Source organism: Engraulis encrasicolus, unplaced genomic scaffold, assembly GCF_034702125.1.
Source record: "Engraulis encrasicolus isolate BLACKSEA-1 unplaced genomic scaffold, IST_EnEncr_1.0 scaffold_39_np1212, whole genome shotgun sequence".
Taxonomy (NCBI): Eukaryota; Metazoa; Chordata; class Actinopteri; order Clupeiformes; family Engraulidae; genus Engraulis; species Engraulis encrasicolus.
The window spans coordinates 206,405-227,500 of NW_026945698.1; the positions used below are offsets into that span (position 1 = coordinate 206,405).

General features: G+C 39.9%; 1 protein-coding gene across 1 annotated transcript in view; it reads right to left on the reverse strand.

Annotated features, from left to right (window-relative positions):
* Positions 1 to 21,096, reverse strand: part of LOC134443920 (NLR family CARD domain-containing protein 3-like) — a 48,713-nt gene that overhangs the window by 27,295 nt on the left and 322 nt on the right. The window contains exons 2-3 of the mRNA XM_063193441.1: positions 7,712 to 7,811; positions 5,283 to 7,166 (exon numbers count right to left, since the gene is read on the reverse strand). Coding sequence (XP_063049511.1) covers positions 5,283 to 7,166; positions 7,712 to 7,797 — 1,970 coding nt within the window. The 5' untranslated portion in view covers positions 7,798 to 7,811. The remainder of the gene's footprint in view (positions 1 to 5,282; positions 7,167 to 7,711; positions 7,812 to 21,096) is intronic.

Genomic DNA, 21,096 nt, shown 5'->3' on the forward strand with positions numbered 1-21,096 from the left:
TTGGAACAGACTTCTCAGAGAGCCCACTTTCAGATTGCAGTATCTAAAAAACTGCTTTAAGTAGGTCCTCACAAATTTCAAGGGTTAACATTTGGAACATGTACTTGTGAAATGTGGATTTTCACACATCCTCTTGTCATTTACCACTGTTTTCTGGGGGCTTAAAGTTGCTTGAAAAATTCTCACCTTTGAATTTGTGGGCATCTTTGAATGACTGTGGTAAGTGCAGTTTTAAAGACAGAGGTTTGATATGGACAATGTATGTTCCCAACCATTCTGTGCATGTTGTGTTGAAAGACTGATCTTCTGCGATGAACAGTTTAGAAGATATGAAGTCTTTAAAATGGAAAAACTGAAACTTGGTGCCATCTTTGCCACGTTATTTAAAAAAAATGTCACGACTCACCACAATATTATCAACAGTTTTGGAAAGATTAGATATCTGTTCTTAACATATCCAAAAACTGTGATGGTATTCTGCCTCATTTGGTCACAATGATTTTTTTAAAAGCCCACTGTTGTGTGACTTCCACTGCTCCTATGAAAACCTGATATTGGGGGGCAGCTTTGCCATGCTATACCAAAACAATGACCGCAATCACCACAATGAACTGAACAGTTTTGGAAAGATAGGATGTCTGTTTGTAACATATCCAAAAACTGGGATGGTGTTCTGCATCAATGTCTTGTAATGACTCTTGAAAAACCCTTTGCTGTTACATCAGCAGCTCCTGTGAAAATGCCTAAGTCACATGAATTACCAGGGGCGGAGCTACAGGGGGACAAGCAGGGCATTTGTCCAGGGCCCTCCTGAATTTGTGGTAGGGGCCATAATCATGACCTTTGCAGACTTTTGGGTGCCAATCTATTTGGGCTGTCACTGTGAATGACAGGCAGTTTGACTTGGGCATGTTTGATACAAGAAATGTGAATTGAGTATTTTTGAAGCACACAATAAGAAACAGTTGAGTGATTTATATACCATTATTATTTTTCTTTTTCTTTTGGCTTTTATGTAACTAATTTTTTTGGTAACTAAATGTTTGTGAATTAAAGATAATGGCCATGTGTTTAAACCTCAACACTGTATGAGTGAACATTTTGCTATTATACCGTAAAGTAAGTCTTGAATTGCAGTAGTGATAAATTAATTGAATCATTCTGATTGGTACAGTACCATTGTTAACACATAGTCTTAATACAGGATATTTGCCAACCTTTATATTAGTATACGATTTTTTTTTGACAAATTTCTTTCAGCTGGAAAGATATTTTGATATATTACCTTGATACATTTAATATTTTCCACCTCTTCTGCAACTTTGTTCTATTCACAGAGGTGCATATCAAACAATCAGACCTTTGCCATGAACCAATACAAAGCGCTAGGTTCCTCGGTCATGGTTAGGACTGGGGCGGGGCCAAGTTCTATGAACAGGTCACCTTTGTCATGGATTTTTTTGGGGGGTGGGACACTTTTATGATCATGGAGAAGAGAAAAAACAGTGATGATACAAAAGGAGGAGACTGTTCGTAGGGAGGTAACCTGACTAAACAGCTGTCCTGCCCCTCCAATCACCATGACTGAGCTACCCTGAGCATGGTGCTAGACCACTGCAAGACTGACTGAATACTCATCAAGGGTCAACTCTGTCTCAGAGCTGAGTAATGCAAGCATCAATGTTTGATGCTCAATATTAACCCTGATGAGTTATCACAAATGGACATACATGTAATCATGAAGTGAAACACAGATCAAATGTAGAAAGAATAATCACATGATAAAAGGTTATATCTCATACACTATCTAAAATAATCCACAGCAGACCTCAGAACTGCATCAAAATTGGTAAACAAGTTATTAAAGATGGTTATGAATTGTAATAAAAAGCATTGAGATGTGGTGATAGTCAGGATGTACTTGTTTCAAGATCTACGGGGATGTTTCAGTGATTCAACATTTCATCACTTTATTCCGGTATTAGGTTTTCAGTGCCTGAAGATGAAGTTTACACATGTCTATAACCTTTGATTTACTGGAATGTAGTTACAGAAAAAGCTGAAAAAAAAACCCTCTGTCAACAGCCACTTTTACTTTTTTGCCGTATTATATTGAGTGTGTCGAAAATGCTCAAGTCAAATATCTTGTATCAAAAATGTCTGACTCAAATTGCTCAAGTCATTCACAGTGGCGGAACAATTGCACATAGGGCCTCATGGCAAATACTGGTAGATAGGGCCCCCATGTAGCCTGCAAAGATCAGAGCAGGGGCCCCACCACAATAGAGCAGCAAGCTGCAGATGTCACACAGCCGTTTTTACAAGTCCATTCTTAAAAAATGAGACAGAGCACCACCCCAGTTTTTGGATATGTTAAAAACAGACATTGAGTCTTTCTAAAACTGTAAATGTCATAGTGGTGAGTTCTGTCATTTCTTTTGTATAACTTGGCGAAGATGCCACTAATATCAATTTTTCATAGGAGCTATGAAAGTCACCCAACAGTGGGTTTTTGAAAAATCATTGTGACCAAATGAGGCAGAATACCATCACAGTTTTTGGATATGTTAAGAACAGATATCTAATCTTTCCAAAACTGTTGATAATATGGTGGTGAGTCGTGACATTTTTTTTTAATGACATGGCAAAGATGGCACCAAGTTTCAGTTTTTCCATTTTAAAGACTTCATATCTTCTAAACTGTTCATCGCAGAAGATCAGTCTTTCAACACAACATGCACAGAATGGTTGGGAACATACATTGTCCATATCAAACCTCTGTCTTTAAAACTGCACTTACCACAGTCATTCAAAGATGCCCACAAATCCTTGATTTTTTTCTGCCAGATCTGAGATGGTCGTGCGGGATGATTCGGAGATTTGGCGTGGAATGACCCTGCTACTAAATGTGGGCATTATTAATTCAAAACTTAACTTCGCTTGTCGACGCGTCATGCCTCCGAGGTATATGCACATTGGTTTTTAGTTTTGGACTGCTAGAAAGCGTGAAGCTCTTTCTCTATAAACCCAACATTTCCGAGCTGATTGTGAGTTGCGTCAAGTAACATAGCCTAATTCCCTCCGACGTTTTGCAAACTAACTGAAGCTTTCAAAAGGTTCATTACAAAACACTCAGATTGTTTATTGCGAGGCATTCCATGAAATTCTTGGGAGGGAGTAATGGCACGAGCTGTCAGTTCACCTTTGTTTTCTTTTATCCTGCGCTTTTCTCTCTCTCTCTCTCTCTCTCTCTCTCGCTTGCTCGCTCTCTTTCCCCTTTTAATCGCTCGTTTGCTGTTCTTCAAGAATACAAATCGGGTTAAGCACACGCCATGGCAGTTATCCAGTGCTCGTGCCATGTCCGGGCTCTCAAGTCACTTCCAAATAATGCCAATTGCCACAAACTGAAAATATTATTTTAAGAAAGTAAAGATGAGTTGAATTATAACCCATACAATGTCCTGTTCCTACATTTCTGACTCCTCATTTTTGCTGACTTCTGTTGTGGTAGAGGTAGTAGAAAGGGATGCATTTAATTTGGCTATTGGTACACAGAGATGTACAGAAAGTGCACCTCCTCGCGCATTTTGACGCACCTCCCCAGGGATTCTTTGGCGCCTAGATGGTTGCTAATAATCTGCTGTGGTGCTGCCGGTGGCTGCGCTGTCATGGTGAATATTTATGCAGACTACAAATGATCATTACATTTAGAATAACCCAAGTGAGAAAAAAACCTACCTACCTAAAACTTTAAAAATATTTCCCCATGGTCCAACGGGCCACACCCAAATTTTGGGCTGGGAAATGTCCCGATAGTTATAATGGCCACTCCGGCATTGGCTGTAACCAAAACGTGTACAGCACTTAGTGTAAACATTTTTGTGGAAATTTCACTTTTTTCACATGGACCCCATATAATTAGGAAAAGTCATCAAAGATGGAGCAAAAGAATTATGTATTTCATGGATTTTTCAGACATTAAACATTGAATGGGGTCAAATAGACCCCAAGGATAACAGGAGGGTTAAGAGGCCTTTGGAATTGGTCTATTTGAACTCTGATGACCCAAAACCTTTGTATTCCACTCTGTTTTTTTAACTAGGTGGTTGACATGACGCCTTGTTTTTTCGTAACATTGGTTAAAACCCTGCAAAATTGTTATTTGTCCTTTAAAAAACAAATGTCAATGAAATAAGACGTGGTACATTATGTTTCATATTGGCTTTACATGAGAAGAAACATTTTTGTTAAGATTTATGTAAAGGTTTATATGTCAAATATCCTGCGGTTTGACTGTAACATTAATGAAACTTGGAATATAATATATATATAAATTAACCAACAACATTTTGAATAATGTATGAAGGGTTTGGCATGACTGCATAAATATTAACTTTATATTAAGATAAACATATTTAGATTAAACACAATATCATTATCAAGTTAGCATGAGCTCAGATGTCAGTCATGTATACAAAAAGATTGAAATGGCCATAAAGCAGAGAATTTCCTGTGATGTGACTTCATTTTCATGCGGTGTGTGTTGATGCAGGACACATTTTCCCAAAAATGGCAAAAATTAGGCGAAATTCCACGGACCACTAAGTGCTTTGATTTTTTCATTTTTTCCCCTATTTTTTTCCATCCATTTTTTCAGGAATTGGAATAACAGTTTTTTTTTTATTGTGTTACGCCCTTAAACGTCAACCATCCAACTATTCTCAGCATTTGCTATCACTCTCTCCCTTTCACTTTCTCACTCTCTCACTCTTGCTTCCTCTTCCCCATCTACCCATCTACCCTGCCGTCCTCTCTTCTGTCCTCTTCTCTCTGTCTTGCCATCCTCTTCACCTTCTGTTCCTATAAAATTCCTCCATTTCATTACGTCATCTCTATATCATTTCCAACCTCTACACATGCCTTCTTCAAGCATCACTCAATTCCCCCTCTCTTCTCCTAGTTTTCCTGATTTGCATTCAGCGTGGGTGTGAGTGTTTTTCTAGTTTTCATGGTAAAGCTACAGTAGTTAACTGTGTGCTGCCTCAGAGCAAACTGATCCTGCTGCTGAGACAGTCCTGGACTACAGACGAGGCAGGTAGAGGATGTCGACATCAAGTAAATATCAACAAACAAAGCAACAGATACCCTGTAAAACAGATGTGAAGATCAATCCTATACACTAACAGTTTCATAAATGGTTCCCAAACTTTTTCAGCAGGGACCTCAAACCCCCTCCCAGCCTACCACACAGATATAGTGTAGGTATAGAGTGTTGTACTCACTCTGCTGAGGTGGATGATGTGAACACATCGGTCAGCTTCTGGAGGACGTCATCTGGGCTGAGGAGGTCAGTCTGGTCCAGCTCTGGGGTCTTTATGTACTTCTGCAGGTCAAACCTCTTCAGATACTCTGTTGAAGTCTTGAATTTAAACTCCTCAGTCTTCCACTGTCCTGGTAAGAGCATCTCTACAGACAGAGTCCCTAAGCTGCTGTCAATGTGCTCCACTACAGTATGCTGATTCAGCTCATTCAAACAGTAGAACAGGTTGATCCTCCTGTTGGACTCATTCTGCTCTCTGATCTTCTGTTTGACTAACTGGGCTGTTTGCTCTGAGCTCTGTGATTGGCTGCTGGTCTGGGGCAGTAGATGTCTTAGGAGACTCTGATTGGACTCCAGTGAAAGGCCCAGGAGGAAGCGAAGGAAAAGATCCAGGTGTCCATTCTTACTCTGTAAGGCCAGATCCAATGCAGTCTTGTGTAAGTCATGAAGTGTTGCAGCTCTGAACAGAACGGAGAGCCGAGAGGTTTTCTTTTTTCCGAAAACACGTGCTATATGTCTGAACAGAGAGAGCTTTGATGAGGTTTGATGTTGTGCACTGATGAAGCTGAGGAACACATATAAAGCTGCAAGGAACTCTTGAATGCTCAGGTGCACAAAGCTGAACACATTCCCCTGAAGCCCAGCCTCCTCTCTGAAGATCTGAGTACACACTCCTGAGTACACAGATGCTTCTTTGACATCAATGCCACACTCTCTCAGGTCTTTCTCATAGAAGATCAGATTTCCCTTCTCAAGCTGTTGGAAAGCCAGTTTCCCCAGTTTGGAAATCATCTCTTCATCTCTCTTATCTGACTCTGTGTACTTGGTGTTTTTAATTCGAACCTGAATGATCAGGAAGTGTGTGTACATTTGGGTAAGAGTCCTTGGCATTTCTAAGCTCCCTGATATTTTCTCTACTACTGTAGCTATAATCCAGCTGAAGACTGGAATGTGGCACATGATGAAGAGAATTCTGGATGACTTCAGGTGAGTGATGGTTCTGCGGGCCAGACTTTCATCCCTGATCTTCTTCCTGAAGTACTCTTCCTTCTGTGGGTCATTAAATCCTCGTATTTCTGTCATCTGGTTCACATACTCATGAGGGATCTGATTGGCTGCTGCTGGCCGGGTGGTGATCCAGAGGAGAGCAGAGGGAAGCAGATTCCCCTGAATGAGGTTTGTCAGCAGCACATCCACTGGCACTGACTTTGTCACATCAGAACACTTTTTATTGTGGCTAAAGTCCAGAGGAAGTCGACACTCATCCAGACCATCAAAGATGAACATGACTCTGTTCTCCAAACTGGTGGCGAGTCTTGGATCCTTCATATCTGAGAAAAAGTGTCTGATAAGATCAATCAGACTGATGGTTTTCTCCTTCATCATATTCAGCTCCCGGAAAGGAATTGGAAATATGAAGTTGAGATCCTGATTGGACGTTCCTTCAGCCCAGTCAACAATGAACTTTTGCACAGAGACGGTTTTTCCAATGCCAGCCACTCCCTTTGTCAGCACTATTCCAATAGGTTTGACTTGTTTAGATGAGTGTTGACCTTCCTTAGCTACGGTCTTGACTTGTTGAGATGAGGTCTTGCCTTGTTTAGTTAAGCGTTCAAAGATGTCACTGCATGTGATTGGCCTGCCTTGTGCTGCTTCTCTCCAGGATGCCCTCTCTATCTGTCTGACCTCATGTTCTTCATTGACACCACATCCTTCCCCCTCTGTGATGTAGAGGTCTGTGTAGATCTTTCTGAGCAGTGTGGAGCTTCCCTGATGTGGGAGTCCCTCCATCAGACACTGAAACCTCTTCAGCATGTGAGATTTGTGGTCCTGCTGCATCTTCTTACTAAATGGATCAGGATGGACACATGACATTATTGTAATAGTTTGTGTGCAATTTAGGCTATAACATATTTCCCCATCCACTTACACACACACACACACACAAAGCAACGTACAACTACTATTTTTCGGGGTATTGGTTACAGTCCCGGGAGCAATGTGGGGTTAGGTGCCTTGCTCAAGTAATGGATGGAGGTGTAGGGAGAGCTCAAGATGGGATTCGAACCGTTAACCCCTAGTTTGAAAGACCAACTCTCTAACCACTAGGCAACGGCTGCCGACACACAACACACAAGCACACACGCACGCACGCACGCACGCACGCACACACACGCACACGCACACGCACACGCGCACACGCACACGCACACACACACACACACACACACACACACACACACACACACACACACAGCAAGCACCATCATTATCTCTGACAGGCAATTTAAATATTATTATTATTATTATTATTATTATTATTATTATTATTATTATTATTACTACTACTACTACTATTATTATTATTATTATTATTATTAATGGTCTTACCCCATATGTCCATGTCCACTGTCTTCTTCTGGACTGGATCCCTCTCCAGGGCTGCCCTGCACATCCCCCTCTAGGGGAACCTCCATCTTCAGCTGCTCCTCTGGAACACACAGACAGGAAGGAACATCATGCCTAACTGGGTAAGGTCTCACACAGGAAAGAACGTCATCACACACAAGACTACTGAATAACTACATCTGAGATCTGGGCTTGAAACTGATCGCTCAATATATAATAACCTTAGAAACAAGGTAACGTCACAATTTAGAAAGGCTAAAGCCAACTATTTCCTGGAGATTATAACACAAGCAAAAAGTAACTCAAAATTGTTGTGGAAAACTATTGACCAACTCTCCAGCAAAGAATGCAAAAAGAGTGCTCCTATAGAGCTTAAATTAAATGGTACATTACATAATGACAGTTTAGTAATTGCAAATTGTTTTAATAATTATTTTATTGATTCTGTTTTAGAATTGTGTAGTAATTCATCAGGTCTCCACTTGCCAAAGGTGGTGGAAAACAATGTTACTTCAGCAAATTTTAGAAATATAGATGAAGCGAAAATAGACACAATTTTATCAACAATATCAAACTCCAAGGCAAAAGACATCTGGGGCTTTCTGTATTGAAACACTTTAAGGATGTCTTATCATCTCCCATCATGTATATTGTGAACAGGTCATTGGAGGAAAACTCCTTCCCCAATACCTTCAAAACTGCTATAGTAACACCAATCTTTAAAGGAAAAAAACGTTTTTTTTTTTTGCATATGTGGCCTTATTTCTGGAGTAAAACACATCACTCTACACACCCATACCACTTTTTCCCATTTGGTGCCGTTTGGAAGATATTGTGTCAGACGGTATCCACTCAACGGTAGCCGTAGGGGCAATATAACCAAGCCCATAAATGAGTTGTCCCCACTTTTTAAATGTTGTACAGTTGTGCCATAGTCGAATCAAACATTTACCGCGTCTGTCACACCCCCGCCTACTTGTACTCATTTGCTTCTGAAAACTGAAAGGAAAGGCGGCGCCGTGACGTCATCGGCTGGCGACACTGATTATTCTGACAGCAGTATGGAGAGCCCCACTCGCTCGCTCAATCAGCTAGGACTGCAAAACGCTTGTAAACATTTGCTTTTTGGGAGTAAGATTTGGATTTTGCAAAAATGGTTCGAATGTGTACATTCCCAGGATGCGAAAACAAGATGACTAGATGGACATTTTCACCAGCTTCCTCTGAAAAACCGAGAAGTGAACCGAGGCTGTGTCTTATCTCAATGAGAATGGATCCAAACATCAGTCTCAGCGATTGCGACGCGCTGATCATCGAGTTTGTAGTGCCCATTTCTCTGCCGATGATTTTTGTCCACTAAAGGAAATGAAACCTGGCCAAAAATCTCAGCATCGAATTCTCAAGACCGGCGCTGTGACAATGGCTGCCGAACAACGCTCAGAGGAAACTACGGTAAGCTAGCTTTCTCATGTCCACGAGCTAATTGTATGTGAGTACCCTGTACTTGAATCTGTGCAAAAGTCTACTGCTAGTACAGATTCAAACAAGCCAAATTATAAGTTGTGTCCTTTTTGTCGGAAGCAGTAGTGGGTGCATTTGGAACATTTTAGACATGGGGACAAAATTGAGGCGGAGAGGTAAAACAGTTGACATGATCCAAGCAGGCTAGACCTGTGATGCAAAATAGAGCTCTAGGCTAGCTCTACTGCTGGGTGCATTTGTGAACGGTCTCCCCGAGCGCTCAGTGAACAGTCATCATCAGAGCCTTGACTTTTGGAGCCGTTCACAAATTTCAATCTCGAATTACCAGTATATCAACAATGGAATGCTGGTTTGTTTCGAACCACACCGTATTTTCTTTTCCTTGTGTCATGTTGATTGTACGAATGCAACCCATGGGTGAATGAGGTGTGTATGTAGATGCAGATTTCCAACGTCATGAAAGCCAGATAGACAGGCATGCAAGATATGCTACAAAAGATATAAAAGACATCATAAACACTATCTTTACTGTAGCAGAAGTTTGTAAAAAGGTCCTAAATAAAAGGTCCAAATGAGGAACGGACATGCTTCAGCTGTGTTGCTTTCTCTGAATTCTAGTCACTGACTTGTATGTATAGCCTATGTTTCAATATCAGATGAACGAGATTCATCATAGTCCCAAGCTGATGACACTGATGCAGTGTGATGTGTCTTATTTATGTATTCCCTTTTTGTATTTATTTTCTCTTTTAGGAAAGTGCCAGCAGTGGTGTCAGCCTTGCAGTGACCGAATTATCTTCGCTTCCTCAGTCAACTCCTGAGAAAAGCCAACGCAGTGTACTGGAACCATCAGGATCTAGAGGGTCATTTGCCTCTGCATTGAATGTGCTTATGATTATATACTGACAATTATCGCATGGGACGTGACAGGGGATGTGGGCCATTAGAGGTGTTACAGGTCCATCTAATTAGTATTCAACTAGCAGAGAAACAGGATGACTTACAATTACTTTTTCACTCATTGTAAGGAAACTTTCTAAATGCTCTTTTTACGTTTATGTTGCAAACACTTTTGTTTACAAGGTACAAACTTCAAAAGTCTTGGCTAAATATATTTACAGTATGTTTTCTTGCACTGACTGAAGACCTCAAACCTTTTTTTTAAATACAGCTTTGTTTACAATCTAAATTAAAATTGTTTGCATTATATTCACTTTACTGTCATATTCGTTTTGTTAGGCTTTTCAGAATACAACCATATGCGCCACTTCAACATATATGTTTACAGGTCAAGGTGTTGCAAACTACCTCAAAGCCCCTGAGAGGCCTTGGACAAAAAAAACCCCACAACAAAACAGGACTCTGCATTTTTCATTACTGTCTGACTGTAGCTTATGCTGTGTTGTTGAATGAATGTCTATTATGAATGACATTTTGAAAAAATAAAGCCCAAACACAATTGATCTTGGTTCTTTCCATTTATTGAAAATTTACAATAGATCAAGTCAAGTAGGTTTTATTACTTAGGTTAGATGGTAATGATATTACTATAAAATGTACAATAGATAGTAATGGCATCAATTCAGTATTATATATGCATTAGATATATGCTTGTCAAAAGAAGCTGATAGTCTCTGGCAGTGCATCTGAACACAATTAAGGCAATAATGAATTGTAAAACTTGCCAACTGCAGTCGGGTGTTGGACATTTCCAGTGCAGGTAGGCTATAGGATGTAGCCTATGAATGTTTTTGAAGGTAAGATAATAGTGTAAGATGCTATTCGAATATATTGCGGAGCTCTACATCCGTGAATCCAACGTAGTCTCCGCTGGGAGATAGATACTTGCTTCTGATAAGGCTCACGATGCAGCTGGGAATCACCTTTCTGTGGCCTGGTCCCAGTCGTAGCCCTCCAAGTGCCCAGTCGAGAACAATTCGATATGCTACTAGCCGAAATTGATCACAGTGATTATTATGCAGTAATGCATGAGTGAGAACATACTCTGAATTGCAACAGTCTAACGGTGACAATTCGAATGTGCATCACACATGCTACTTGCTACTTACTCAACAGACAGCTGTCCATTTGGTCCTCCAGTTTAGTTTGGGAACATGAAAAAACGTTTCTACGACTCCGCGGTTCATCAAGGCAGGAACATCCTCTAGAGTTGTAAGACAGCATGCTTGGTTAGAATCACCCAGCCGTTCACCCCCTGGACGCAAATCCCACTCGATAGCCTACAGCACAGCCATTCATCTTCGGTTTTCATCATAGAACAGTGTTCACAAGAGCACCACCAGATACTGTTCGTGAGCGCGCTACTGGTTGTAGCTTGGTCCGCTGTTCCATAGCCTGTCTCTGCCGATCCTTTCCAACAGCTCCTCATCTGTATACACAGACTCAAAACGATACGGACGGCCATCATACACAAAGTCATCTTCGAATTCAAAGTCAGAATCGTCTGCCATCTTCTGTAAAAGAGAAAGTTTTCACAGCCTTGCTTGCTAACTGCTCACTTGCAAACACAGACCGCAACAAGCGATGCAATGGCTGCCAGCTTGCTGCTGTCAGTGGTGTCGCCAGCCGATGACGTCACGGCGCCGCCTTCCCTTTCAGTTTTCAGAAATAACTGAGTTAAAGTAGGCGGAGGTGTGACAGACGCGGTACATGTTTGATTCGACTATGGCACAACTGTACAACATTTAAAAAGTGGGGACAACTCATTTATGGGCTTGGTTATATTGCCCCTACGGCTACCGTTGAGTGGATACCGTCTGACACAATATCTTCCAAACGGCACCAAATGGGAAAAAAGTGGTATGGGTGTGTAGAGTGATGTGTTTTACTCCAGAAATAAGGCCCCATATGCAAAAAACGTTTTTTCCCTTTAAAGCAGGGGATAGACATGGTGTTACCAATTATAGGCCAATTAGTATACTGCCTACTATTTCCTAGGTACTTGAAAAAATAGCGTCTGAACAGCTAATAGCACACTTCAATAAAAATAACTTATTACATCCCATGCAGTTTGGATTTAGAGCAAACCACTCTACTGACACTGCATGTTGCTTTTTTATTGAACACATCAAGGCAAATCTGGACAAGGGAGGAGTAGTGGGTGCTGTGTTTTTAGATTTGCGAAAGGCCTTTGACACCGTAAACCACTCAGTACTCCTCACAAAGTTAGTTAGCTTTCAGTTGTCTCCAAATATACTGAAATGGATTGAATCCTATATATTTATTCGTTCCCAGTGTGTCAGGGTAAAGGATAAAACATCATCCCTCAGAGCATGCTCTATGGGGGTGCCGCAAGGCTCGATTTTGGGGCCTTTACTGTTCAGCGCTTACATCAATGATCTCCCACAAGTATGTGACGGTGTGGGGATATTGATGTATGCTGATGACACAGTGTTGTTCACACATGGTAAAGACCCAGTAGAAGTTGCAAGCACACTGACACAAACACTCACCAAGGTTACCAAGTGGCTGACCAGCTGTCTCACACTTAATACTGATAAAACGGTCACTATGTTTTTTAAAAATAGATATAAACTAAATCCTGTACCAAACGTATATGTAAATGGAAAACCATTGAAAAATGTTGACGAGTTTAAATACCTAGGAGTGACCTTGGATTCCACATTAACTTTTAAGAAACACATAAAAAAACTGGGCAACACTGTGAAATATAGCATAGCAAATTTTAGACATATTCGCAATTCTGTAACTAATGATGCTGCTAAGACCTATGTAAATGCCATGATAATGTCTCATTTACACTATTGTATGTCAAGCTGGTCTCAGGCTAACAAGACTAACATGAAATCCATCGCATCACTTTACAGACAAGCTCTTAAAGTTTTCGACAGACGTCCATCTCATTTCACCACTTCACAAGTATAACTTGCTCAGTTTTGACAACACAACTTTATACTCTGATGTGCGCCTTGTGCACAAAATCATTCACGATTGTGCTCCACCACTCTCTGAAAACCTCCATCCATCCTTGCTCTGAACAAATTAGCAGAACAACTAGATCTATACCATCAGAGGAAACTGTACCCTCCCAAGCCAGGTAACAGCATTTGCCCAACCTGCTTTTTCCTTCAGAGCAACGAAACAATGGAATGCCCTTCCCACCCACATAAAAAGCATTACAAACTTTTATTCATTCTCACATGAAGTGCAGAAATGGCTTTCATGTAACCAGTCTTGTGACCACTGATAGTTTTGCACATGCCTGTTCTGACACTTTGCACATTGTAGTCTTTGTTGCATATGACATGTTTTTATTGTGTGTGCGTGTGTGTGTGGCAGGGGTTGTATGCCTGAGTGGCTGCTCCCATTTTACTGGATTGTATGTTTGTTTGTTTTGTTTTTTTTACCTGCCCAGGGACTGCAGATGGAAATAAGGTATTAGCTATAATCTGGTGCAGGTCATCTCTTTACTATGTAACTAATGTACTTTGCACATGGTCCCTGTTGAAATAAACCAATAAACTAAACTAAACTAAACTAAACACTCACCGGGTTCAGTGATAAACAGTCCCAAATAAATCGCTGCACTATGGAACTCTTAACTGGACATAGGCAACCTCTTTTTCTGCTTATCACAAGGGAAATCTGTGTGTGTGTGTGTGTGTGTGTGTGTGTGTGTGTGTGTGTGCGTGCGTGCGTGCGTGCGTGCGTGCGTGCGTGCGTGCGTGCGTGTGTGTGTGTGGGGGGGGGGGGACGTTGTGAGGAATCTTCACCCCTATCACACACTGCCTGCTTTATGATCATTTAACCCACTGTCTTCATGCACCTTACCAGAATCTACCTTGATTACTGTGTCATGTCTTTTCTCTCTTACTTCTACATCACAATACTAGATATAGATGTATCTATCATCACTAATGTCTAGTCATTTTTATCTTTACCTCAACTCTCAGAGAATGTTTTTTGCACATTTGTCTGCACAGAATGTGTTTTTGCACATTGCCTTTAATTCTTTTTTCTTTAGTTTTTATTTTTCTCCTCCCTGTCTTTACCTGTTTTGTTATGTATGTGTCTTTAAATGTCCATGTGGGCATTATGTGTATTGTTGTAAGCTACTTGACACCTGAATTTCCCCTCAGGGATCAATACATTTAATCTACTCTACTCTACTCTACTCTACTCTAATAAAGTGACTCTACTCTACTCTACCCAACTACTCTACTCTAAACTTGGCTTAGTTAACATACAGAACGTGAAGAAACTGTCCATGGGTGCCATTTAGTTAAGAAAGGAATCATATACCAGCCTACTGCATAATTACATCATCAAACACCAGCCTACTGAAATACTACATCAAACACCAGACTACTGAAATACTACATCAAACACCAGACTACTGAAATACTACATCATCCCTCCAGTCTACTGAGTAACTCCAAACTGGTTGAACTACTGTTTGTGTGTCTGTCCACCTTAGCCCTTCACCTGACCCTTTTCTGAAACCACTCTCGAAAAATACGCTTAATTTAGATACATACACATTTTCACACACACACACACACATTTCCACACACACACACACACACACACACACACACACACACACACACACACACACACACACACACACACACACACACACACACACACACACACACACACACACACACACACACACAATGTTATCTGAATAGTGCATTTCGTACACAGATGCCTGGTGGATGAAAAGAATCGACCTGCTCCCCCAATAAACTAATTAGAAGAGTTGAAGTACAAGGAATTAAATCAATACACTTCAGCAGCCAGAGAAATAACTCCAACCCTTCCCACCAAAACTTCCCACTGACTCACAGAATGGGAATTAATCATTTTGTGGAGCTTAGGGTGTTACAGTAATTGGAGGGTTAGAGTTAAAGGACCTTAAGTTAATGGTAATTCACAAATGTTTTAAAATATGTTTTAAAATATGACCGGCACTTGTAAAAGTGCATACCAGTGCTTGGTCATTAATCTAGAAAAAGCATAAACCACAGACCTGAAATGAGCATGGCCTTAAAGCCACATAGTGTCTTCAATTCCTTTTTTAAAATATATTTTTATGTGTTTAAAATGAAACTAGTTAGTGTTAGGGGATATTTTACTAACTACCCAGACATGACTCTTTTTCTCATTATTTTTTAGGTTTTTGATAGAAGGCAACTAATGGGTTAAGCGTAGTAGCCAATCAAAACTCGTCATGTCAGAAGTAACCGATTAAAACTCGCCAAGTGCGTTGAGAAAAAAAAATATGCATGACAGGGAAGCATGAGAAATAGGGACAAGTTGGAAAATGACCCAGGCTGGAGGCGAACCAGGTGCCCATGGGTATGCAAGCCAATATGCTGGGTAGGGCTTAGTGCACTGGAGAGAGAGAGAGAGAGAGAGAGAGAGAGAGAGAGAGAGAGAGAGAGAGAGAGAGAGAGGGAGAGGGAGAGTGAGAGAGAGCGTATTAGATTTATTTTTACTTTTTTGGACATTTGTCACATTTAACTGTTTCAGATTACCCAATGAATGTAAAAGGTTGAATAGGGAAAACCCAGATAAACATAACATGCATTTCTCTATGATAATTTCATTTGTAAAGAGAGAAATGCATGAGCCCGTGGGGAAAAGCAATCCCCCCTTGAGGAGATATCTGAGCTGTAATCATAATAATAAATAAATTGTATTTGTATAGTACTATATCATACAAGGCATACAACTCAAAGTGCTTAACAAATGGTAAAAAAACATCAATGTTAAAGATGGATTTAAAAAGAGAAGTAGAATGGAGAGACAGAAGCATGAGAGAATAGCAAGAAGACAAAAGAAGAAGACATACAGTAGATAGAGATTGTAGAGGCATACGGTCCACGTAGGTTGGGCCCAGGATTCTCTCTCATATTACATGTATTTTCTGAAAGGTAGACAGAGCAACAGTACAGTTAATTACCACAGAGCATGGAGGTGCTCATAACTCAACCATTAGAAAGAGACTAGGCAAACCTCATGTATTTTCGCGCATCTATAACTAATATTAGCAAACCTGAAGATGATTTAACCCTTGTGTTGTGTTCGTAAGCTGCATACACCTGTGGTGTTCGGGTCATTTTTGACCCGTGATAACAAAACTCAGCCATAAAATACCCAAAAACACTAGTTATCATCAAATATTGCTTTTCATCTCATGGCTAACTTGGTATGTATTCATATCCGTGGAAATATTACTTTATGTATTTATCTTTTTGACTTTACTGGTCTTTTATCTTACATCATGCAAATCGTTTTGAAGACCAAAACTATCAAAATCTGCATAAATTCACTATTAATACCTCCTAAAGTGATACAATTAGTGATTCTGTTGTCCATGTATTACAGCTGATATGAAAGTACAACAACCTCCAAATTTATTTTATTGGTTTTTCTCTAATATTGAAAAATATCATCAATAGTGGCATTTGTGGTGTTGAGGTCCAAACCAACCCAAAGAGATTTATAGCAGGATAAAAACCAAATGTCAACTAAATTAGTTTTTCAGTGCATAAAATCAATGTTCAAATATGTTGACTTGGTGTTTTTCAATATTTATGATTTTAGTGTGGTAAATATACAAAATAACAATTCTGTCCGAGTCACAGCTATTCCACCAATCTAATGCAAAGATATTGGAAATGAACACATCAATTAACATGAAAAAAGTCACACTATTCATTTGAATCCCCTATGCCATGAACATGGACCATTATGACATTGCCACATCAACTTTATGGAAAGTATAAGACCAGTTCTACATGTTTGGGTGCCATTATGAATTTTTGATACGTTTTTTGGAAAAAATAATGTGCAAAAATGTATTTTGCAAACAAATGTGCAATAAATCTCATTATATAATGCAGAAATGGATTCCCTGACCATGAAAACATATGAGTAGACACCAGAAATACATCTGTACTCCTTTCACAACAGGAAATATGACGTATTGTAGTGTATGGGACTGTCCGGCGGCCATATTGGATTTGGAATATGAAAAAGCTGGCAAAAAAAATTTCAGGCAAGAAATATATTTTCCTCACCATAAATCACCAAACTAAAGACAAGGGGCAACCAACAGCTTTTCAGAAATGCATACAACAGCCAAAAATCTATGCCGGGTCAATTTTGACCCTGAACACCACAGATGTAACTTTTTTTTTTTTGACCTTTAAAATTTTCTAAAATGATAAAACATATTTTTTGTGGGTTGCAATGATTGTGACTGAGGATTAGATGAAGCCTTATTCCAAGAAAATAAAGGAAAGTGTGTTTTTTTCACACTAAAACTTGAAAACGGGTCAAAAATTACCCGAACACAACATAAGGGTTAAACATTAACTCTCTAGCTCTCTTAGCTCAACAACTTGGATCCAGAGGAGTCAAATAACACTTTGTAGTGTTGCTGCAACTCTTGATGTTTAGATTTTGGCTGAACACCAGTCTAACTCTGATCAATCGAACTCTGGTAAATTTGATGTGTACATATGTGTACACCAGTGAAAAATAAAGTCATGTACCGTTTCTTGACTACTTCATCTTCACTTAACGGTATTTTCCAATATTTTCTTTTCAGTGAACAGTTCAGTATTTTCTACATATTGACACCAGTGAAAAATAAAGTTATGTACCGTTTCTTGACTACTTCATCTCACTTAACGGTATTTTCCAATATCTTCGTTTACAGAGAACAGTCCAGTATTTTCTACATATGACACCTGTCAAAAATGAAGTTATGTAGCGCTTTTTGACTAAATAGTGGCTTGCCATATTTAGTACAGAGACTGTCACTGACTGATGCAATTTGACAGTTTTTTGCCGTAATTTCAACTGACATTTTTTACAGTGTAGCAGTGGCCATACCGTGGCTGATATGGTAGGGCACACGTTTACCACTCGGCCGACCCGGGTTCGATTCCCGGTCCAGGTCCTTTGCCGATCCTTCTCCATCTCTCTCTCCCAGCTCACTTCCTGTCTCTCCTCCACTGTCCTGTCTCACAAAAAACAATAAAGGCTGAAAAATGGCCTAAAGGCCCAAAAAATACTTTAAAAAAAAAAAAGTGGTGTAGCATAGCAGCACATCCCACTGCACAGGAAGCCTCGTAACAACCAAACTGTGTTGACTATGATCACTATTGGGGCAGATATACAGATCTGCAGATATCTGACAGAGAAAAGGAATACTAAGCTGCACGGGCCCTCTCTTAACTAATTTACATGCCAGAGTAGAGTAGAGTAGTAGAGTAGAGTAGTAGAGTAGAGTAGAGTAGAGTAGAGTAGTAGAGTAGAGTAGAGTAGTAGAGTAGAGTAGAGTAGAGTAGTAGAGTAGAGTAGAGTAGAGTAGAGTAGAGTAGAGTAGAGTAGAGTAGAGTAGAGTAGAATACAGTAGAGTAGAGTAGTAGAGTAGAGTAGAGTAGAGTAGAGTAGAGTAGAGTAGTAGAGTAGAGTAGAGCAGAGCAGAGCAGAGTAGAGTAGGGTAGAGTAGAGTAGTAGGGTAGAGTAGAGTAGAGTAGAGTAGAGTAGAGTAGAGTAGAGTAGAGTAGAGAAGTAGTGTGAAGTAGCGTAGAGTAGAGCAGAGTGGAGTGGAGTAGAGTAGAGTAGTAGGGTAGAGTAGAGTAGAGTAGAGTAGAGTAGAGCAGAGCAGAGCAGAGCAGAGTAGTGTAGTGTAGAGTAGTAAAGTAGAGTAATAGAGTAACATTAGAGTACATTACAGTAGAGTAGAGTAGAGTAGAGTAGAGTAGAGTAGATTAGAGTAGTAGAGTAGAGTAGAGTAGAGTAGTAGAGTAGAGTAATAGAGTAACATTAGAGTAGAGTAGAGTAGTAGAGCAGAGTAGAGTAGAGTAGTGTGGAGTAGTGTGGAGTAGTGTAGAGTAGAGTAATGTAGAGTAGAGTACAGTGCAGTAGAGTAGAGTAGAGTAGAGTAGAGTAGAGCAGAGTAGAGTAGAGTACAGTAGAGTACAGTAGAGTAGAGTAGTAGAGTAGTAGAGTAGTAGAGAAGAGTAGAGTAGAGTAGAGTAGAGTAGAGTAGAGTTGAGTAGAGTAGAGTAGAGTAGAGTAGAGTAGTAGAGTAGAGTAGAGTAGAGTACAGTACAGTACAGTAGAGTAGAGTAGAGTAGAGCAGAGCAGAGCAGAGCAGAGTAGTGTAGTGTAGAGTAGAGTAGAGTAGAGTAGATTAGAGTAGTAGAGTAACTTTATTGATCCCCAGGTGGAAATTAAGTAATGAATATATACAGTAGTAGGAAAACAAGAGAATAAACCACCAAATCAACAAGGATGCAGAGCTGTGTACTAAACCACCAAATCAACAAGGATGCAGGGCTGTGTACTGAAAGGCAGTAGCCACCAACTACAACTCAATAAAGAGTGGAATGCTGTTGCCAAACTGCCCTAAATTAACAATAGGCCATAATTTCTAAGAGTGTACATTTCCTAAAAAAAAAAAAAAAAAAACAAACAAAAAAAGGGGTTCCACGCGCTTCTGTTTTTACATCTGGTGCATCAACGGGAGGGAGGCAGGTAATCTTGGTTGAAGAGAAGACACCGGAGCAGCTCAGATGGGATGCTCTTTTTCTTTTTAATTCAAGTGCACAACATGTTAGGGACTAACGTTTCGATGGCAAGCCATCTTCATCAGAGACTCTGATGAAGATGGCTTGCCATCGAAACGTTAGTCCCTAACATGTTGTGCACTTGAATTAAAAAGAAAAAGCATCCCATCTGAGCTGCTCCGGTGTCTTCTCTTCATTCAAAATGTACATTTCCTGTATGTGTGCATTTCAAGCACTTCTAGATTTAAAAAAATGTTTTTTGCAGCCTATCTGTCATCTACCCACATACAGTAGTAGGACAACAAGAGAATAACCAAATCAACAAGGATGCAGAGCTGTGTACTGAAAGGCAGTAGCCACCAACTACAACCTCGAAAAAGAGTGGAATGCTGTTGCCAAACTGCCCTAAATTAAGAGTAAGCCCTAATTTTGTTTAAAAGAGCAATTTTTCATAGCTATGAAAATGAAAATATGTTGTGATGATCTGTTAATTTGTTTTTTGTTTTGTTTTTGTTTTTTTGTTTTGCTGTGTTTCTTTTGATTAGTTAATTCTATTCGCAACTACCTGTATATATGGACATTAGTAACTTATATGGCATAGTCTTAAAGTATGGAAGTGTGTAGTGCACATTTTGAGTATATGTTTGATTTTATGGGGGTGGGAGTAAATAAGCAATAGCTTCATCCCACCCCTTTTCAGTTACACACAAAAAAGGTACTTGTATTTATTTCATTGGTTGCTTATTTTCTTGTGTACTTCTGAAATAAATCAATCAATCAACCAATCAATCAATCAATCAATCAAAAGTGTACATTTCCTGTATGTGTGCATTTCAAGCACTTCTAGATGAGAACAACGTGTCCTAAGAGAGAGCAGACGCTTCTACCAACTGACTAACCGCCCAAGCTCTGACAGTTTCATTTCCTGTTTGACGTTTGTGGTAGCCGTTTCACAATGCTGCAAATGACTTTCAAAAGCTGCTGTCAAACAGACTCTTTGGCTGGTGAAGTAGATCATATTTGGGGTATTGATTCAGATTTCTCCTCACTAACACTGCAAGTCTGCATGCATGTGACATGTATGTGACTTTATGTTTCAACAACACAAACCTTCCAGGCCATAAGGCCGTGCTGGCTACTACCATGTGACATATGCTTGCACCACGCACATCATTTGCACTGTGGATAGTGGTGTTTTACACATTCTACTCTCAAAGTATGAAACCGTTTACTACATTTTAGCTCTGTGTTGTAATTATCGTACACCTGCTTCCTCAAGTACCATTTTATAATGGTGACCAAAAAAAT